The sequence below is a fragment of the Bos javanicus genome, chromosome 9 (genome assembly GCF_032452875.1).
Source record: "Bos javanicus breed banteng chromosome 9, ARS-OSU_banteng_1.0, whole genome shotgun sequence".
In the NCBI taxonomy this organism is placed as follows: Eukaryota; Metazoa; Chordata; class Mammalia; order Artiodactyla; family Bovidae; genus Bos; species Bos javanicus.
Genome location: NC_083876.1, coordinates 69,813,826 through 69,830,408, shown reverse-complemented (window position 1 = coordinate 69,830,408; position 16,583 = coordinate 69,813,826). Strand labels below are relative to the sequence as shown.

The following is a 16,583-nucleotide window of genomic DNA, read 5'->3' as shown; positions in this document are numbered from 1 at the left end:
TGCCACTGGAGTGGTATCATCTGTATATCTGATGTTGTTGTTTTTCCCGCATATCTTGATTCCAGCTTGTAACTTAACTAGCCCGGCATTACTCATGATATTCTCAGAGTATAGGTTAAACAAACAGAAAGTTTGTAAAAAACAAAAATGAAAGTTGTAGTTGGGTCTAAAAATTTGCTTCCCATTTTCTACCTGAGGATTTTATTCCTGTACCTCAGAATAGGAACTGCCATGTCATGAATAACCCAAGTGTCAATCAATATACTCTTTAAAGGGGACCTCTCTGATGGCTCAGATGGTAAAGCGTCTGTGTACAATGCGGTAGACCCGGGCTCGATCCCTGGGTTGGGAAGATCCCCTGGAGAAGGAAATGGCACCCCACTCCAGTACTCTTGCCTGGAAAATCCCATGGACAGAGGAGCCTGGTAGGCCACAGTCCATGGGGTCGCAAAGAGTCGGACACGACTGAGTGACTTCACTTTCTTTTCATGAAGATGAACTCACTCATTGATGACTCTCAGTAAAATTGGGAAATGGACACTTGTTGGGCAGACAGTTCTCCAGGCAACAGTTTTTGGGTAGAATTAATGACATCTTCCTCTGGGCACAGAATTTTGTTTATAGGTCTCCATCAAAGTGCTTGCCCAACCCCAAGTACACTAGGTTGTTCCTTGAGAAGGTTTCTATCAGAACTTGAGAGGCCAGAGAACATGTACCACTAGTCTGCACAATTCTCCAGGTCTAAGACAGTGCCTGGTGCAGAGAATCTCAATTACCACCTATGGAATGAAATTAATGGCAAATAACAAGGTGCTCACATGAACCACAGAGAATCAACAGTAGCCTAAGATTACAAAAGAAAATACGCATTTCTTGTTTGGAATTTATGAACTTTCCCTTTCGTCCCTCAAATACACTATCGTATTGGTTTTATGACATAAATTCCCCAAGTATAAGCCAAATTATTTTGCTAGTCTCACTAAAATAATCCGAAGGGAGTCTTCCAGGAAAAAAGTCGTGTGTTTTGTTTTGTTTTTCCCCACAATACCACACGGATTTTGAATATCACAGGGAGATTACTCTAATCAGTTCCACTATAGATGGAATGTTTAAAAAAGTAATTTGAAAATGCAAATCTAGAGGTGCCATTAATATCTTCTTTCAAATAGTATTTTTGGACACCAAAGGGTCACTCCTACCTATGTCCCTTTAATACTTTCAGCTCCTTCTCCTAGTTCTTTCTTCCTGGAGTGAAAATATTCAGGACCCCTACTTTCACCAGGACTTCAATTCTTATTCCTATCCAAAGATCTGAACACAAACTCCAACATGTTACCACCAGTGCTTTCCAGAAAAACTCCAGAAAAAAAAAAAAAACAAAACACCTCATCTAGTTTTACTATCTACCATCCATTTAAAACTCTTTGAAATAGAGTTCTTATTTTGATAGGTGTCATTTTTCAGATAACATATCATTCAAATGCTAGAACTCAGGCTGTGATAAGAAAATAAACTGTTCTGTGTTATAGGTCCTAGAAAAAGTACAGTTATACATACCCATTATAGATTTTATAGATGTCCGGGAAAATTCCACTGATTTTCACATCTGATCCTGGCCAAAAAAATGTGCCTGTCTTCAGGCCTTGATATTTAGCTGTCAGCCAAATCTGGAGAAGACAGAGAAGGAAAATTAGGAAACTATGTAAGCACTGATTTCTTAGGAAACTGTGTTCACACAACTGCCAATGCTTTCGTCTCAAATGCTAGAAAGTTTTGATGTCAATAAGCTCCAGCAGTTAAGACTACAAAACAACCATGAAATGTGACTTTGAACAGCAGCAAAAAGAAATTAAATAATCAGAAATTAAATTAACTTAAAGAATATAAACAATTGGTAACTCCTGCAACTTTTATAGACTTGCTTCTACTTAATAAGCTTCTGTTAAAAGAAAAAAAAATCACAAGAAAAGAAAAATTCACAAATATACATATCTTTAACTTATTGACATATTTTGCTTATGTAACTTAATATTTATTGAGCACTTATTATTGCCAGTTACAGTCGTAAATGGTACTCGTATAAGCAACTTAGATTATTAATAATCATCACAATAATTCTATGAGGTAGTTAACAGAATTATATACAGTACAGAAAACTGAGGCACAGAAAGATTACTTTGCCCAAAATTCATGATTTTAAATGTCAGAGCTAAAAATCTGAAATTATAACTTGCAAATTAACATCATTCTCTTTTCCTCCTAAAAGAGATATCAGATCAGATCAGATCAGTTGCTCAGTCGTGTCCGACTCTTTGTGACCCCATGAATCGCAGCATACCAGGCCTCCCTGTCCATCACCAGCTCCCGGAGTTCACTCAGACTCACGTCTATCGAGTCAGTGATGCCATCCAGCCATCTCATCCTCTGTCGTCCCCTTCTCCTCTTGCCCCTAATCCCTCCCAGCATCAGAGTCTTTTCCAGTGAGTCAACTCTTCACATGAGGTGGCCAAAGTACTGGAGTTTCAGCTTTAGCATTCCTTCCAAAGAAATCCCAAGGCTGATCTCCTTCAGAATGGACTGGTTGGATCTCCTTGCAGTCCAAGGGACTCTCAAGAGTCTTCTCCAACACCACAGTTCAAAAGCATCAATTCTTCGGCGCTCAGCCTTCTTCATAGTCCAACTCTCACATTCACACATGACCACAGGAAAAACCATAGCCTTGACTAGACGGACCTTTGTTGGCAAAGTAATGTCTCTGCTTTTGAATATGCTATCTAGGTTGGTCATAACTTTCCTTCCAAGGAGTAAGCGTCTTTTAATTTCATGGCTGCAGTCACCATCTGCACTGATTTTGGAGCCCAGAAAAATAAAGTCTGACACTGTTTCCACTGTTTCCCCATCTATTTCCCATGAAGTGATGGGACCAGATGCCATGATCTTCGTTTTCTGAATGTTGAGCTTTAGGCCAACTTTTTCACTCTCCACTTTCACCTTCATCAAGAGGCTTTTGAATTCCTCTTCACCTTCTGCCATAAGGGTGGTGTCATCTGCATATCTGAGGTTATTGATATTTCTCCTGGCAATCTTGATTCCAGCGTGTGTTTCTTTCAGCCCAGCGTTTCTCATGATGTACTCTGCATATAAGTTAAATAAACAGGGTGACAATATACAGCCTTGACGAACTCCTTTTTCTATTTGGAACCAGTCTGTTGTTCCATGTCCAGTTCTAACTGTTGCTTCCTGACCTGCATACAAATTTCTCAAGAGGCAGATCAGGTGTTCTGGTATTCCCATCTCTTTCAGAATTTTCCACAGTTTATTGTGATCCACACAGTCCAAGGCTTTGGCATAGTCAATAAAGCAGAAATAGATGTTCTTCTGGAACTCTCTTGCTTTTTCCATGATCCAGCGGATGTTGGCAATTTGATCTCTGGTTCCTCTGCCTTTTCTAAAACCAGCTTGAACATCAGGAAGTTCACGGTTCACATATTGCTGAAGCCTGGCTTGGAGAATTTTGAGCATTACTTTACTAGCGTATGAGATGAGTGCAATTGTGCGGTAGTTTGAGCATTCTTTGGCATTGCCTTTCTTTGGGATTGGAATGAAAACTGACCTTTTCGAGATATCAAGACTATTCAAATAGACCTTTTAGAATTGTTGCAGCTATTTTTAAAAATTAAAAAGGAGAACACATCTAAATCACAATCAGGGAGAATCTTCTAAGTCAGCAAATGCAGACAGTCATAGTTTACTCCTGAAGAAACAATTAGCTTTGTGTAGATCAAAATATTACCCCCAGATTACTGCTCTTTGCTACTAGGACAAAAAGGCATCATTAAGCAGAAAATAAAACTGGCTCAGAATAACCTGAACCCTATTCTGAAATAAAATATACAAAGATATAAACTATATTTAGAGTTATCTGCATTTACCTTTATTTGCATAAGGATTACACAAACACAGTAGAGTAAATAGGTTCTTAAAAACTCCAGGGGATCTGTCATTTTACTCTGATAGAAACAGATGAGAATAATAAAAAATAATTTTAATAGCTAAATTAAATAAACAACTCACTGGTTCTCCTTTGTACCACTCTGGGTTAAATTTCTCTTTGTTTTTAAGTGCAAAGTTAGCGTTCATTTGGGGATCATATATATTATTGTCAATGATGCCATGGGATTCCGGATAAAGTCCCTAAAATATATAAAATACAAGTTTTATGCAAGTTGTGAGTTTTTAATGTTAAGGTTACAGAACAAAATCATCAGAGAGAAATACACAACTGAAGCTACAAGGAACTTAACCTAGCTTAAGAAGAGAAGAACAAAACACTGCATATGATCAAAATACAACCAACTGCTTAAGGTTTTATGTAGTACTTGTGTTTTAATTTATGTAATAGGAGAAAATACATTAGGAATGGTAGCAGCCTCTTAATTTTGAAAAAAGTACTGAGATGTCCTTTTGGATTGCTCAGTGAAAAATTTCTGCATAACAGAATCCTTTTTGATTGGGTTCAAGAATAGCTTGTACCAATATAAGTCAAAGTATTAATTCTGTGGCCTTGAGGCCTAAGGAATTCTACATTTTTTTTTTTTCTGGATCCAAATTAAATCTGAAAGTGAAGCAAAAAGAGAGCTGTAATCACATCTAGAGTCAGGTAAAGTGGTTTGCTTAGACTCAAACATTGAAATGATTGGAAAGACGGCTGAGGACCTGTGAGTGCAATCTGGGGCTCAAATAAAGTAAGCTAAAAACTAATCAGAAAGAACAGAACCTAAGAATCTTAAAGGGAATTAAGAAATCATTTCTTGGAGTCTTCAATCACCTCTTTTCACGTATGGGAAATGGAGACCCAGAAGGTAAGGTGACTTTCCAAGGTCACAACGTGTTAGTAGAAGAATAAGAACCAGAACCTCAGTTTTCCTGCTTAACTACACAATGAAAAAGAAGTTATTTTTTTCTGATCTGAAATCTGATTATTCTCTTGAAAAATGTTATATTTACATCTCACTTTTGTGAACATATAAAAATTGAAATGCAGAGCTTACTGTGACAATGCTGTAGTGATTGGGGAAAGTTTTTGTTGGATATACTGGTCTCATGTTTTTAGTATATGTCCCACAGGTTTCTACAAGGGGAAAAAAAGATTGTTATTAAATACAACTGACAATCTGTTTCCTTCATTTAGCGTTGGTACCACAGACTTCTGAGTAGTACTAAAACATGAATCCAGAAGGGATTTACAACCATATAAAAATTCAGGGTGAATTACAAAGCAACATTGTAGATTCAAACTCAATGCTGAGAGCTAGTTTTTCTTCTTAGTTAAAAAAAATTAAAATAATTAATCCAATGGAATATTTACCCCATACTTACTAATAACAATACTAATAATATTATGGTCCAGATGGACCATAATGATGCTTGCTAGATCTTTGCTATTACTTGGTGGTAACATATCTAAATACAAGATGTAGTTTTTAAAAAAACAAACAGCCAAAACAAAACTACAAACATCCACAGTAGCTAACTCAGCAAAATGAAAACAAGAATGAAGCAGTAGCTAGGAGGACAGTGTCCCACCCCAAAGTCCAAACCAGTTAACTCTAGACAAATTCAACACTGCTTTAATGATTAAAGGTATCTTCTGGCTTCAAGTATTAATACAAGAAGGACAGAGTCAAACTGTTCCTGATTTAGCCCTAGTGTCACATCCTTCGTCTGCCTCTACGGCGGAAGGAACATATAACTAATGATTCTAGCATTTCAATACCTCATACCTGAAAGTGTTCCTCAGGCTGGTACATGTCTCTCTATCTCACTGCATTCCAAACAGTTCAGAATTACAGGCTACACTTCCTAATTACCCAAAGCAAGGACTTAAGTTAACTATGCATTGAGTTCCTTTCAACTTCACATATAGGTACCTAAGGCTCCTTAATTCTGAACTCAGGATATTGTATTTGATGCTATGGAAACCAACTTTCCTCCTGATGATAACAAAGGGCCAGACGCAAGCTTCAAAGCCCGTGAGCCTAGCTGATAAAACAGAGTCTTTCTTGTCCATGTAAGCTCTTTCCTAAAGACTTTTATGTCAAATGATTATTTATAAAAACTTTCTTCCCAGTAGAAATTAAAAATTGAAATTTTTAGAAGTTCTCCAAATATCAGTTTCTTACAAAAGAAGTACAATAAATGTACCTATGTGATTATGGAGAGTGATTTTGACATTCAAATATTCAAGTCCAGTAAATAATGTCCCAGAACTCCAGAAGAACACTAAAATAGTGAATTTACTTATCTCCATTTCAGTCCAGTATTACACTGTGGCTATTTAAATACTGATCACTGATAACAAGCAATGTTCTTCAGCTTTTATACCCATATTTAATTTTTTATTTTTTCAATAACAACGATACGAGTGATAACCATATTACTGGTGGTTAATGTGATTTAAAACTTTTGCATTCATACTAAGAGAAGACTATTCTACTACTGCATTACTAACTTATATAATAATCATTTAATTAAGGCTTTAATTGAGATAAAGAAATTGGAAGGATGCCTCATGATACTAAAGGATAAATAACAAGTAAATATTCTATGTCTGCACTACCAGATTCATATAAGAAATACCTTCAGTTTTTGAAATTCTACTTTAAGATGTAGTCATATTAGATAAATAAATATATAAATAGTTTGTCCACAAAATGAATCCAAAAGTCTAAGAAAAAAAAAAGTATGCCTTATCCTTAACATCTGTAACCAAGGAATAAAAATCCTAAGATAATCATTATTATCTTAGAGTTGTTTAAAAGGCAGTTTTAGAACAATTATAATATTAAAGACTAGGTCCTTATCACTAGGGTTTAACTCTTTTACAACAGAGAAGTTTGGTAAAACAGATTCTGCTGTATTTTTCAAAAAAGAGACTGCCTCCTCAGTCTACTGACACTGTGACACTCCAATAGTATACTCTGAAGTTACTCACTCAGCTTGCTAATAACAGGAAGAAGTCCACCCCAAGTGTGCAAATATTCTGCCCTGAAACCATCCAAAGAAAATAAGAGGGTAGGAGGTGTTTCAAACCTGGGTAATGAGAAAGAAAGAAAAAAAATGTGTAAAGAAGAAAGAAGACACAGATCCAGTGAACATTTTCCACTGAGATAGGGATGTAATCTAAGGTAAACTAACAAGCTCAACAAGCATCTTTATAAAGAATATTTTAGAAGTGTCTATATTCATATTATGATTTTGTATTTCATCATGTACATTATCAAATAGTCCTGACTGAGCACTCACGCCATTGTGAGGTACCATACAGAGACCATCATTTATGGTCCCTGCTAGTCCAAAAGCTAGATGAAATGCAACCAAAATGCAATATTTCTCCAGCTTGCAAGAGAATAAATATTAACAAACAGCATATTCTAAATTGTGTTCTTGTTTCTACCAGGACAGCTTTATAATGTTTAACAGTTTGGAAAAATCATTATTTTAAACATATAATATATTTCTGAAGATTAATAATTCAAATTATATGTCTCAAGTGGAACAAAGATAAACATGTCTAACTGTCATCAAATTTCCACTTTTCGAATTCTACACAAACCATTCCTGATGACCTTAGAAACATAAGGTATTGTATAAAACACTTTAAACAAAAAATATAAAATACAAATTATAAAACTATGTAACATCTTCTCATAGACATGTTATCCTGAAAATATATAAGTTAATCAAAAAATTTTTTTAAAAAGTTGTAATTTGTTATAAGTTCAACTTGAAAAACTTCAAATGAAAGTAAAGATCCTTTTTTCCTAAGAAGGAAAACAAATTCTTCCACCCAACACTCATGAACATTAAATATTCATAACCTCTCTTTTTTTTTTTTTTCCAGTTTCTAGACCAGGAGTGGGAAGTGGGGGGTGAGGGTCATGTCATAATCACTTCTATACCACCAATGCCAAAAGAAGGCCTAACTAAAAATAATATTGAACCAATGAATAATTATTATTATTTTTATTTTTTCAATTTGGAAAGAGAAAGAATGATACTTCTATAAAAGAAAACATGAGTATCTCAGAGTATAATCTTACCCTGCTGGACACTGTGGTTCATCAATGCTGTCACATTCTTCTTCAGCCCAACTTTTCTCCCCTAAAATATTTTCAAGAAGTACAGTGAGTTGAACACATTCAACAGAAACAATGGTCGTGATGTTTGTGAGACACATTAGGACACGTTCCCCCCAAAAAACAAAAAAGTTAACAGATACATAGATCATGTTGGGTGTGATTCTCAGGGAATAGAACAAATAGAAGTTATTCTATTTCAAAATAAGAGTTAGTTGATATCAGGAATTAAAGAATGAGTTTATAATTGCAAGACTAAAACACATTGCTGTATTTGTGAGAACTTGAAGGCACATTTTCCATTTTCAAATTGTCATTAATAATATTTTCAACCAAAATTTATAACCCTACTTCTATCCACCGACAGAATCTTCTGCCTTAGTTCCTCTCATACAGTCAAGTTCTGTCAAAGAATTTCAAGGAACCCTGCAACACCGAGGCAAGACATCATAGTAACACCAGCTTACACAGAATCTTAGGCACTAACTTCTCTCAACATCAGGCAGACACTGTCCTCGTTTACTATGAAAGAACCTGCTACATAGTCAGCCAAGACTGTGAAGTGATTGTTCCACAAATACAGCATTAAATATGCAGCTAATATCAAAATAACATGAGGGTGTAGTAGCAGCAGAGTGTATGACTATGGATAAAAAAGACTAGCCGTGTGTAGACAATCATGATTATTAGGCTGGGTGATACAAGCTTCATTACATAGTCTCTCTATTCAGGTATATATGTTTGAAACTTTCTCTAATAAAATGCTTTTAAAATATTTTTTCAGCCAATATGGTTTGTCAATAACTATGACTTCAACTGTAAAAAGTACACCCATGCTAACCCCTCTGAGACCTAGGAAGATGTCAGCCTGTGTCTGAACCTGGTGACGGCACAACCTCCTGACCTCGGCACACGGATCCGTGGTTGATACAACAGTCTCCCTTGTCCCTGCAGTCATCTGAACAGGAGCAAAGGCTTCGGGACAACCTTTTCTCACCACACCTGAATTTGGTGCAAGTCCATATCCGTTCTAGAAACAAATGTCAACATAACACGTTTTATGGTTCAAATTCAACATGTCCAAAATGAACACAGAATTGTCTTCTAGAATGTGATCTATGAGAGATGATGGACCATTTCTTAACCCTCAGTGACTCACAGAACTTTCCACCACAGTGGTCAATGTGAACTAACAGAAAATACGCAGGCAACAATTACTATTTCACTAAAAATCCAGAATCTCAGCAATTTAAAATGTAAATGCTGAATGAGAAGCAAGTCCAAAAGAGAAGGACTATATGTATTAATATACGTATGGCTGATCATTTTGCTGTAAGGTAGAAACTAACAAAACATTGTAAAGCAATTATACTCCAATAAAAATTAATTCAGAAAATAAAAAATAAAATGTAAACAGACATAACTTTTATTATACAACTCCCATGTGAATCTTGGCTTATTCCACCAGTCATTGCCAGAGTTCTCCAAATTTATCTAAATCTGGTTCACTCTCATTTAAATGTTATTATTGCATGGGCTTCCCTGGTGGTTCAGAAGGTAAAGAATCTGCCTGCAATGCAGGAAACCTGGGTTCAATCGCTGGGTCAGGAAGATCCCCTGAAGAAGGGGATGGCAACCCACTCCAGTATTCTTGCCTGGAAAATTCCATGGACTGAGAAGCCTGGCAGGTTAAAGTCCAAAGAGTTGGATATGACTGAGTGACAAACACTTTCACTTTCATAGGTAAAGAAGATCAAATCAAACTTTTCACAGTCTGATAGTTTTATTTTAAAGTTTAAGTGGACATCTTAAGAACTCTCTCTTTAATAAGCCCATAACAGAAAGAGTTGTATATTTTTAATCAGCCTTTTGAACTTAGGTGAAATGCAAATTAGACTATATAGGTTGTCAGCAAACATTGAAATCCAGCATGGTGCTGCCATCCATAAAATTTTTAACAAAGGCAAGGTATGTAAATTTTGTTTGTGTCAGGAAATATAAAGGACAAATTTTTTAAAATCTCAAGTGGGTTAGGTAAATCACATACCTAAAACATGCAGAACTTTCCTTTGCTCTTTTACCCCATCTTTTTACCTGCAGATTTTTACCTGGTTCTATACACGTTTCCTGGTAATCTAGACAGCAATTTCCAAGGTCAACACAAGCAGCATCACAGCGGCAGTTTCCAAATGTTCTCTCAAAACAGCGACCCTTGCAACTTTTAACTGAAAATATCGAATGAGTTAGATGTTTCTAATCATTATATAATTACAAAGCAAATATCAACTAATATATCCTAAGTTCGGTATTGAGTAGGTTTAAATATTATTTTAGAAAATACAGATGGGATGGGCAAAAAGTTAACCAAGAATCTTTTCTCAAATACCTATAGAAAGTGATGCAAACAGAAGGCAGTAACCTTACGTATCGAGTTTGCAATTTTATCTCTTGCCATAGAAACAAAAGATAATTTTTTTCTTTTATATAGTATAAATCCTACAGGGGCTAATGAAACTTAAAATTACATATAGAATATTAAACAAAGGAAAAATAAGAAGAGCTTGTTCTGAATATTTTATGTGGGGTTCTCTAAAAACTGATAATCTCTGAAAACTTCGTGATGGAAAAGAATACCTGACTTAGGTCACCCTCAGTCTGGTGTAAAGAAGTAACGTGTTTGTGCAGAACATGTTCTGCAAGACTCATTTCCCACCACACTGGATTTGTCCAGTGCACCTTCAGATCCAGCCTGGCTCCCTCTGAGAAGCTTTCCCAAACTCCCCAGTCTAGATGCTTTTTCCATTTTTTTAAAGTTTATATGAAACCTTATCCTCCCTTTCAGTCACTTAATTTCATTTGTAACTAGATCATTTGGTTAATAACCCAGTCTCAACCTGGACCACAAACTTCTTAGGAACAAAGACCACACCTGGATGCTGCCCGGCACACTGTACCCCGGGTATCCAGCAAGAGCCTTGACTACAGTTGGTACTAATAAGTTTTAGTTAAATGGACAAATGTCAGACGTGGAAGGAAAACACTTTGCACTAAAAACAACTTTACAAGAGAAGGAGAACGAATGTATGGACACCAAGAGGGGGAGGAGGGCTGAGATGAATTGGGAGATTGGGACTGACATACACTATTAACTATGAATAAAATAGATAACTAATGAGAACCCACTGTATAGCTCAGGGAACTCTACTGAGTCTGTGGTGACCTAAATGGAACGGAAATCCAAAAAAGAGGGGGCATATGTATAGCTGACTTACTTTGCTGTACAGTAGAAACAAACACAACACTGCAAAGCAACTATACTCCAATAAAAATTAATTTTAAAAATTTACACTGTAACTCTTTACTAGCTATCAAGAATCATCTAGATTTAATAAAAAATAAATCAGGATGGTAAGAAAAACAATCCACTTGTAGAATAATGGAAGTCCAAAAGAAAAAAAAAAAAAAAGGAATAATCCTTGCTCTTGGTTGTAATGCTCCTCTGACCCAAGAAGACACCGTCACAGAATTTAACTCATTTGATACCAGGAAATGAAGCAATTTTAAAAACATGAAATGACAATAATAATTTCTAGGGTCAAAAACACGAACTTTCCTGATCCCAGGAGGGAAAACTATTATAATAATAGCTATTACTTACAGATCATTAGTATACTTCCATTAACTTAAAAAAGAAAATGTATTTCACCTTGAGTTTAGATTAAAATTGCTGTTTTCAATCACTCAGTTTTATTTTTATGTGCCAAACTAAACTCAAAGTGAATGAATTACTGCTTAAAGGCTACATAGGTGAACACTACAATATGTAGCTTCTTAATTTTACTAAATGCTGATATGCTTGCTCTGAATTGTTGCTGACTAAATATATAAAATTACTACATTTCATTCACTTTAAAAATAAATGACAGCTTAACAATCACTAAATTTTTTCAAAAAATGACTAATAGTATAATTATGGAATAACTGAATAGAAGGATTTGTTCAGTTTTCAAAACTGAATTCCTTAGGAATTCATCAGTGATTTAAAAGGAAGACCATCAATGATTTAAAAGGAGCAAAAATAAAAAACTACTTCAAATCCAAAATATGACTGCTACAATGTATTATGATTCAAAGTTTTATTATTTATAGTGATCTTTCCATGCTGGCGAGATTTCTGAACTTCATAAAATGAAAAATGTAAGTAACAGCTTAAAAATATCACTATTGTTTTGAAATGACTGCACTTCTAAAAGACTTACAAGCATGTAAGGATGTTTCCAGCTGCCCAGGCATGCTGTTTACCTAGTAACCTCAGGACTGCTCCAGCACCTAATGCCTTAGGGACAAAAAGTAGGAGTCCCTGGAGGAAGTCAGGGAGAGAGGCTCACAGAGCCCAGCACAAGAACCTGTCATCCATGTCTTCTTGTTTGTATCTTTGTTCTTTTTTGTTGTTTTGAGGTTTTTTACTCTTTTTTTTTTTTTTTTTTTTTTTGGTCATAGCCCCTCTCTGTTGTTTTGGGATGAAGTTTTGCAAGTAGATAGTATACAGCTAAAATAATAAAAGATCTTCAAGATAAATGTTCAAACTGGCATCAAATTTGCAATATCTATGGAGCACTCACCTCTAGAGGTAGAAATGGCAACCCACTCCAGTATTCTTGCCAGGAAAATCCCATGGACAGAGGAGCCTGGTGGGCTACAGTCCATGGGATCGCCAAAAGGTTGGACACAACTGAGCATGCACACATATGCATGGAGTACTCAAGGGATGAGGACGTAACTATTGTCTCAATCACATTCTCAAGAAGGCCATTACCCACACCTGCGCGGGGCACATACATCACACCCATGCACACATGAATTAGTATACTACTTACTTTCTTTGGCACAGCTTGGTTTCAACCCAAATATACAACCAAGGATTGTTGTTAACACACAGACTGACAATACCTGTCAGGAGAAAAAAGAAAATGATGTAGTTTCAAAGCCCTTTTATTTCTTCAAATGTTTCATTTCTTTAAATGCTTCCAAACATGTCGATGCTGCTCTGTTTCCTGATCTGGGTGTTGGTCACACGACGTGTACGCTTTGTAAAAACTGAAACTGCACATTTACGCTTCATGTACTTTTCTGTATGTATGTTCTACTTCAAACAAAAGATTACTTAAAGATTAGCAAACAAATCAATGCCCTCCTAGGTTAATGTAGTCAGAAATTTCCCAGTTGATGCAAGTGAATTCAATCCAAAAACTTATAATTAAAGAAGAGGAAAGGAAAACCTAAAAAGAGATTCAATTTTCTACTTTTTAATCCATAAAAGGTAATATGATAATATCAGATGCCTCTTTTAACAGTTTTGTTACACAAACCTAAATAGTATCCTCATGTACACTGTGACAGCTTGTAAGAATGAGCAACAGACAGGGTTGAAAGATTACATCCAAGACCCAAATGTTACCATAAACTATGTATAGATTTGGGGCAGGTGACTTTAACATTCCAGACACCAATTTATTCACTTATAAAATTAAAGGGCTGGACTCCCTGGATCCCTAAAAATCTTTCCAGTTCTAATATTTTGCTACCTTCTCATTCTCCAATACTCTGGACTTTAACATTTTAATATAAGTGGTTACACCATATAACTCCCAAGAACAATGACAGAAGTTTGTGAGTTAGAAAAAAAAAAAAAAAGGAGCAGAAAAATCTACAAAATTGTCTTCAATATTTCTCAGTGGAATGGAGCTCCCGTGGCAGTTCTCTGGAATGTTACATTTCTGGACAATCCAACAAATTCTTCACTGAGCACCAACTATGTGTAAAGATTATGTTATGCACTGACAAAAAGAGTAAGAGATACCCCAGGGAGCTTCTGCTTTTTGGGAAAAAGCAAAGTCACAAATGGCTCATGTTTGGTTGCAGAATTCTATAGTGTTTAAAGAAGAAAGGCTAAGGTGTTTAGTGAGAAGGGGATCAGAAAAGGTTTCACCAAAGAAGCCTCTCAGCTGGGCTCTGCAAAGGGGAAATGATGGTGTGTTACTGCCAGGCAGAGCTGATGGAAGGTTAGAGAGGACAGAGTAGAGGAACCTAGTATAAAGCAAGGCCTTCAGGATGGAAGGTATATGGGAGGGAGCAGATGAATAATGAGTAGCCTCCTTTTTCAGGAACAAGAATATGAAAAGGGGAAGAGATGTAGTATGGAAAGGTGGTGTGGCATTTCCCAAAAACCAAAGTGAAGAGATAACAGAGCCAGGAGGAATGGGGGAATGGCACAGGGTGGATGGTGGGCAAAGGCTTTTATGTTTTCTGAACTCATCCCCTCAAATAAAATATACTGTGTATTGACCATATGCTGGTCTGTAGACTAAGTACTAGGTACTTAGAAAAAGGACACATGACCTCTGTCCTCAGGATGCCTACTGTCAAGGGCCTGCAGAACTAAAGAGAAACGGAGTGGCAAGAAAACTAAGGAAGCAGGTCTAACTCATTTCAAAAGAAAATGAGGGTAAAGGAAAGAAGAGTAAAAGAATAGTAGGCCTAAAATGCAACAGGGTTTAGGTCAGTTTCCTTTTTGGGAAATCAAAAACCTAAATGTATATATGTCCATTAAAAGAAATAGCCATCAGAAGAAGAGCTTGAACAAGAATAGCAAACAGAACAAGGTATTAATAGAGAATACTAATAAGTGTTCTTAAGCCTTGATGTTATAAAGCGACACAAGCTTATGGAGGGATGATTCTAAAGGATCTATCAAAAACAACAAAAACTCTCTTATTGTCAACATTAAATATATAGGGGAATGAAAAAATAGTCAAACTAATCTACATTTAGCATCCTGTAATAAAATCCCATGGACAGAAGAGCCTGAAGGGCTATAGTTCACGGGGGTTACAAAAGAGTCAGACATAACTTGGCAACTAAACAATGACAACAACTTAAACCATGAGAATTGAAGTTTTATTTCTTTGTAATAAACCTATCAAGAATAGTGTGAACAATGCCGTATCTACATTTTATCTTAAAAACCATGAAGCTTGGAGACATAAGAAAAGTTTTTGGAATGTTTTGCCTCTATGCTAGAAGAATATTTATTTGGAGTTTCCTGCTTGTTTAGAGGATCTGAATTATTTCTTAGATATTTATTGAACCAAAATAGGTACAAAGAAATCACTCCATCTTTTTTTTGTTCTCACCAATTCCCTCAAATACAGTGGTATTAACATAATGCATATTATTCTCTTTATCAAGTGCTCATCTAAATATGTGGCTACTGTGTGAAATCCTTTTGCTAAAGGCTAGAGATGCAAATGAAAGCAATTCCTATCCTGCCAGAGAAACAAAGCATGTGGACATTAAAATGAAAGATTACAATAGAATTGGACAAGAGCTACAGTAGAAATATGTAAAAAAAAGAAAGCTGTGGTACATATACACAATGGAGTATTACTCAGCCATTAAAAAGAATACATTTGAATCAGTTCTAATGAGGTGGATGAAACTGGAGCCTATTATACAGAGTGAAGTAAGCCAGAAAGAAAAACACCAATACAGTATACTAACGCATATATATGGAATTTAGAAAGATGGTAACGATAACCCTGTAAGCGAGACAGCAAAAGAGACACAGATGTTTAGAACAGTCTTTTGGACTCTGTGGGAGAGGAAGAGGGGGATGATTTGGGAGAATGGCATTGAAACATGTATAATATCACATATGAAATGAAGCACCAGTCCAGGTTCGATGCAGAATACAGGATGCTTGGGGCTGGTGCACTGGGACGACCCAGAAGGATGGTACAGGGAGGGACATGGGAGGGGGGTTCAGGATGGAGAACACGTGTACACCCGTGGCAGATTCATGTTGATGTATGGCAAAACCAATACAATATTGTAAAGTAATTAGCCTCCAAATAAAATAAATAAATTTATATTTTAAAAAATGTTAACATGCTAACAGTACAGTGGAGAGAACGGTTATAAAAAGACATCACGAAGAGAGAGCTGGACAAAAAAGGATTTCCCTTTCAATCAATAAACTATGTCTGAGTGCCTGCAATATGCATTGCATTTCAATTCTGTGGAGAAGTACAAAATTAAAACAAAAAAGAATTTGTGGTAAAATCTCTAATCTGAGTTGATAATCTACTCAGGGAAACAACTCTAGAATTTGTTGATGATAAAGACATGAGATAGTGAAAAGCAGCCTAAGAATTAACGTACATAATGATGTGTCACCCACGCAAAGGTGCAGAAACTATTTTTTAACTGTACAGGCTAGTTGTGGTTTATCAACATGATGCCACGAAGTCCTGCAGCAAAACTAGACTGAACCAGCCAGCTCCAAGATGGCAGATAAAGTAGGATAAATGTCACCACTTTCCATGCCTTGATTTATCTCTGTGTTTCCATACCAACCCTTGAGAGCTGGAGCCTGGCCTTGACTCA

The 16,583-nt window shown here is 36.0% G+C and overlaps 1 protein-coding gene across 1 annotated transcript in view; it reads right to left on the bottom strand.

Moving 5' to 3' along the window:
* ENPP1 (ectonucleotide pyrophosphatase/phosphodiesterase 1) overlaps positions 1-16,583 on the bottom strand; it is a 73,864-nt gene that overhangs the window by 27,060 nt on the left and 30,221 nt on the right. Inside the window, exons 2-9 of the mRNA XM_061428001.1 lie at positions 13,016-13,088; positions 10,247-10,363; positions 9,043-9,168; positions 8,103-8,163; positions 6,995-7,092; positions 5,052-5,131; positions 4,075-4,194; positions 1,558-1,667 (exon numbers count right to left, since the gene is read on the bottom strand). Coding sequence (XP_061283985.1) covers positions 1,558-1,667; positions 4,075-4,194; positions 5,052-5,131; positions 6,995-7,092; positions 8,103-8,163; positions 9,043-9,168; positions 10,247-10,363; positions 13,016-13,088 — 785 coding nt within the window. The remainder of the gene's footprint in view (positions 1-1,557; positions 1,668-4,074; positions 4,195-5,051; positions 5,132-6,994; positions 7,093-8,102; positions 8,164-9,042; positions 9,169-10,246; positions 10,364-13,015; positions 13,089-16,583) is intronic.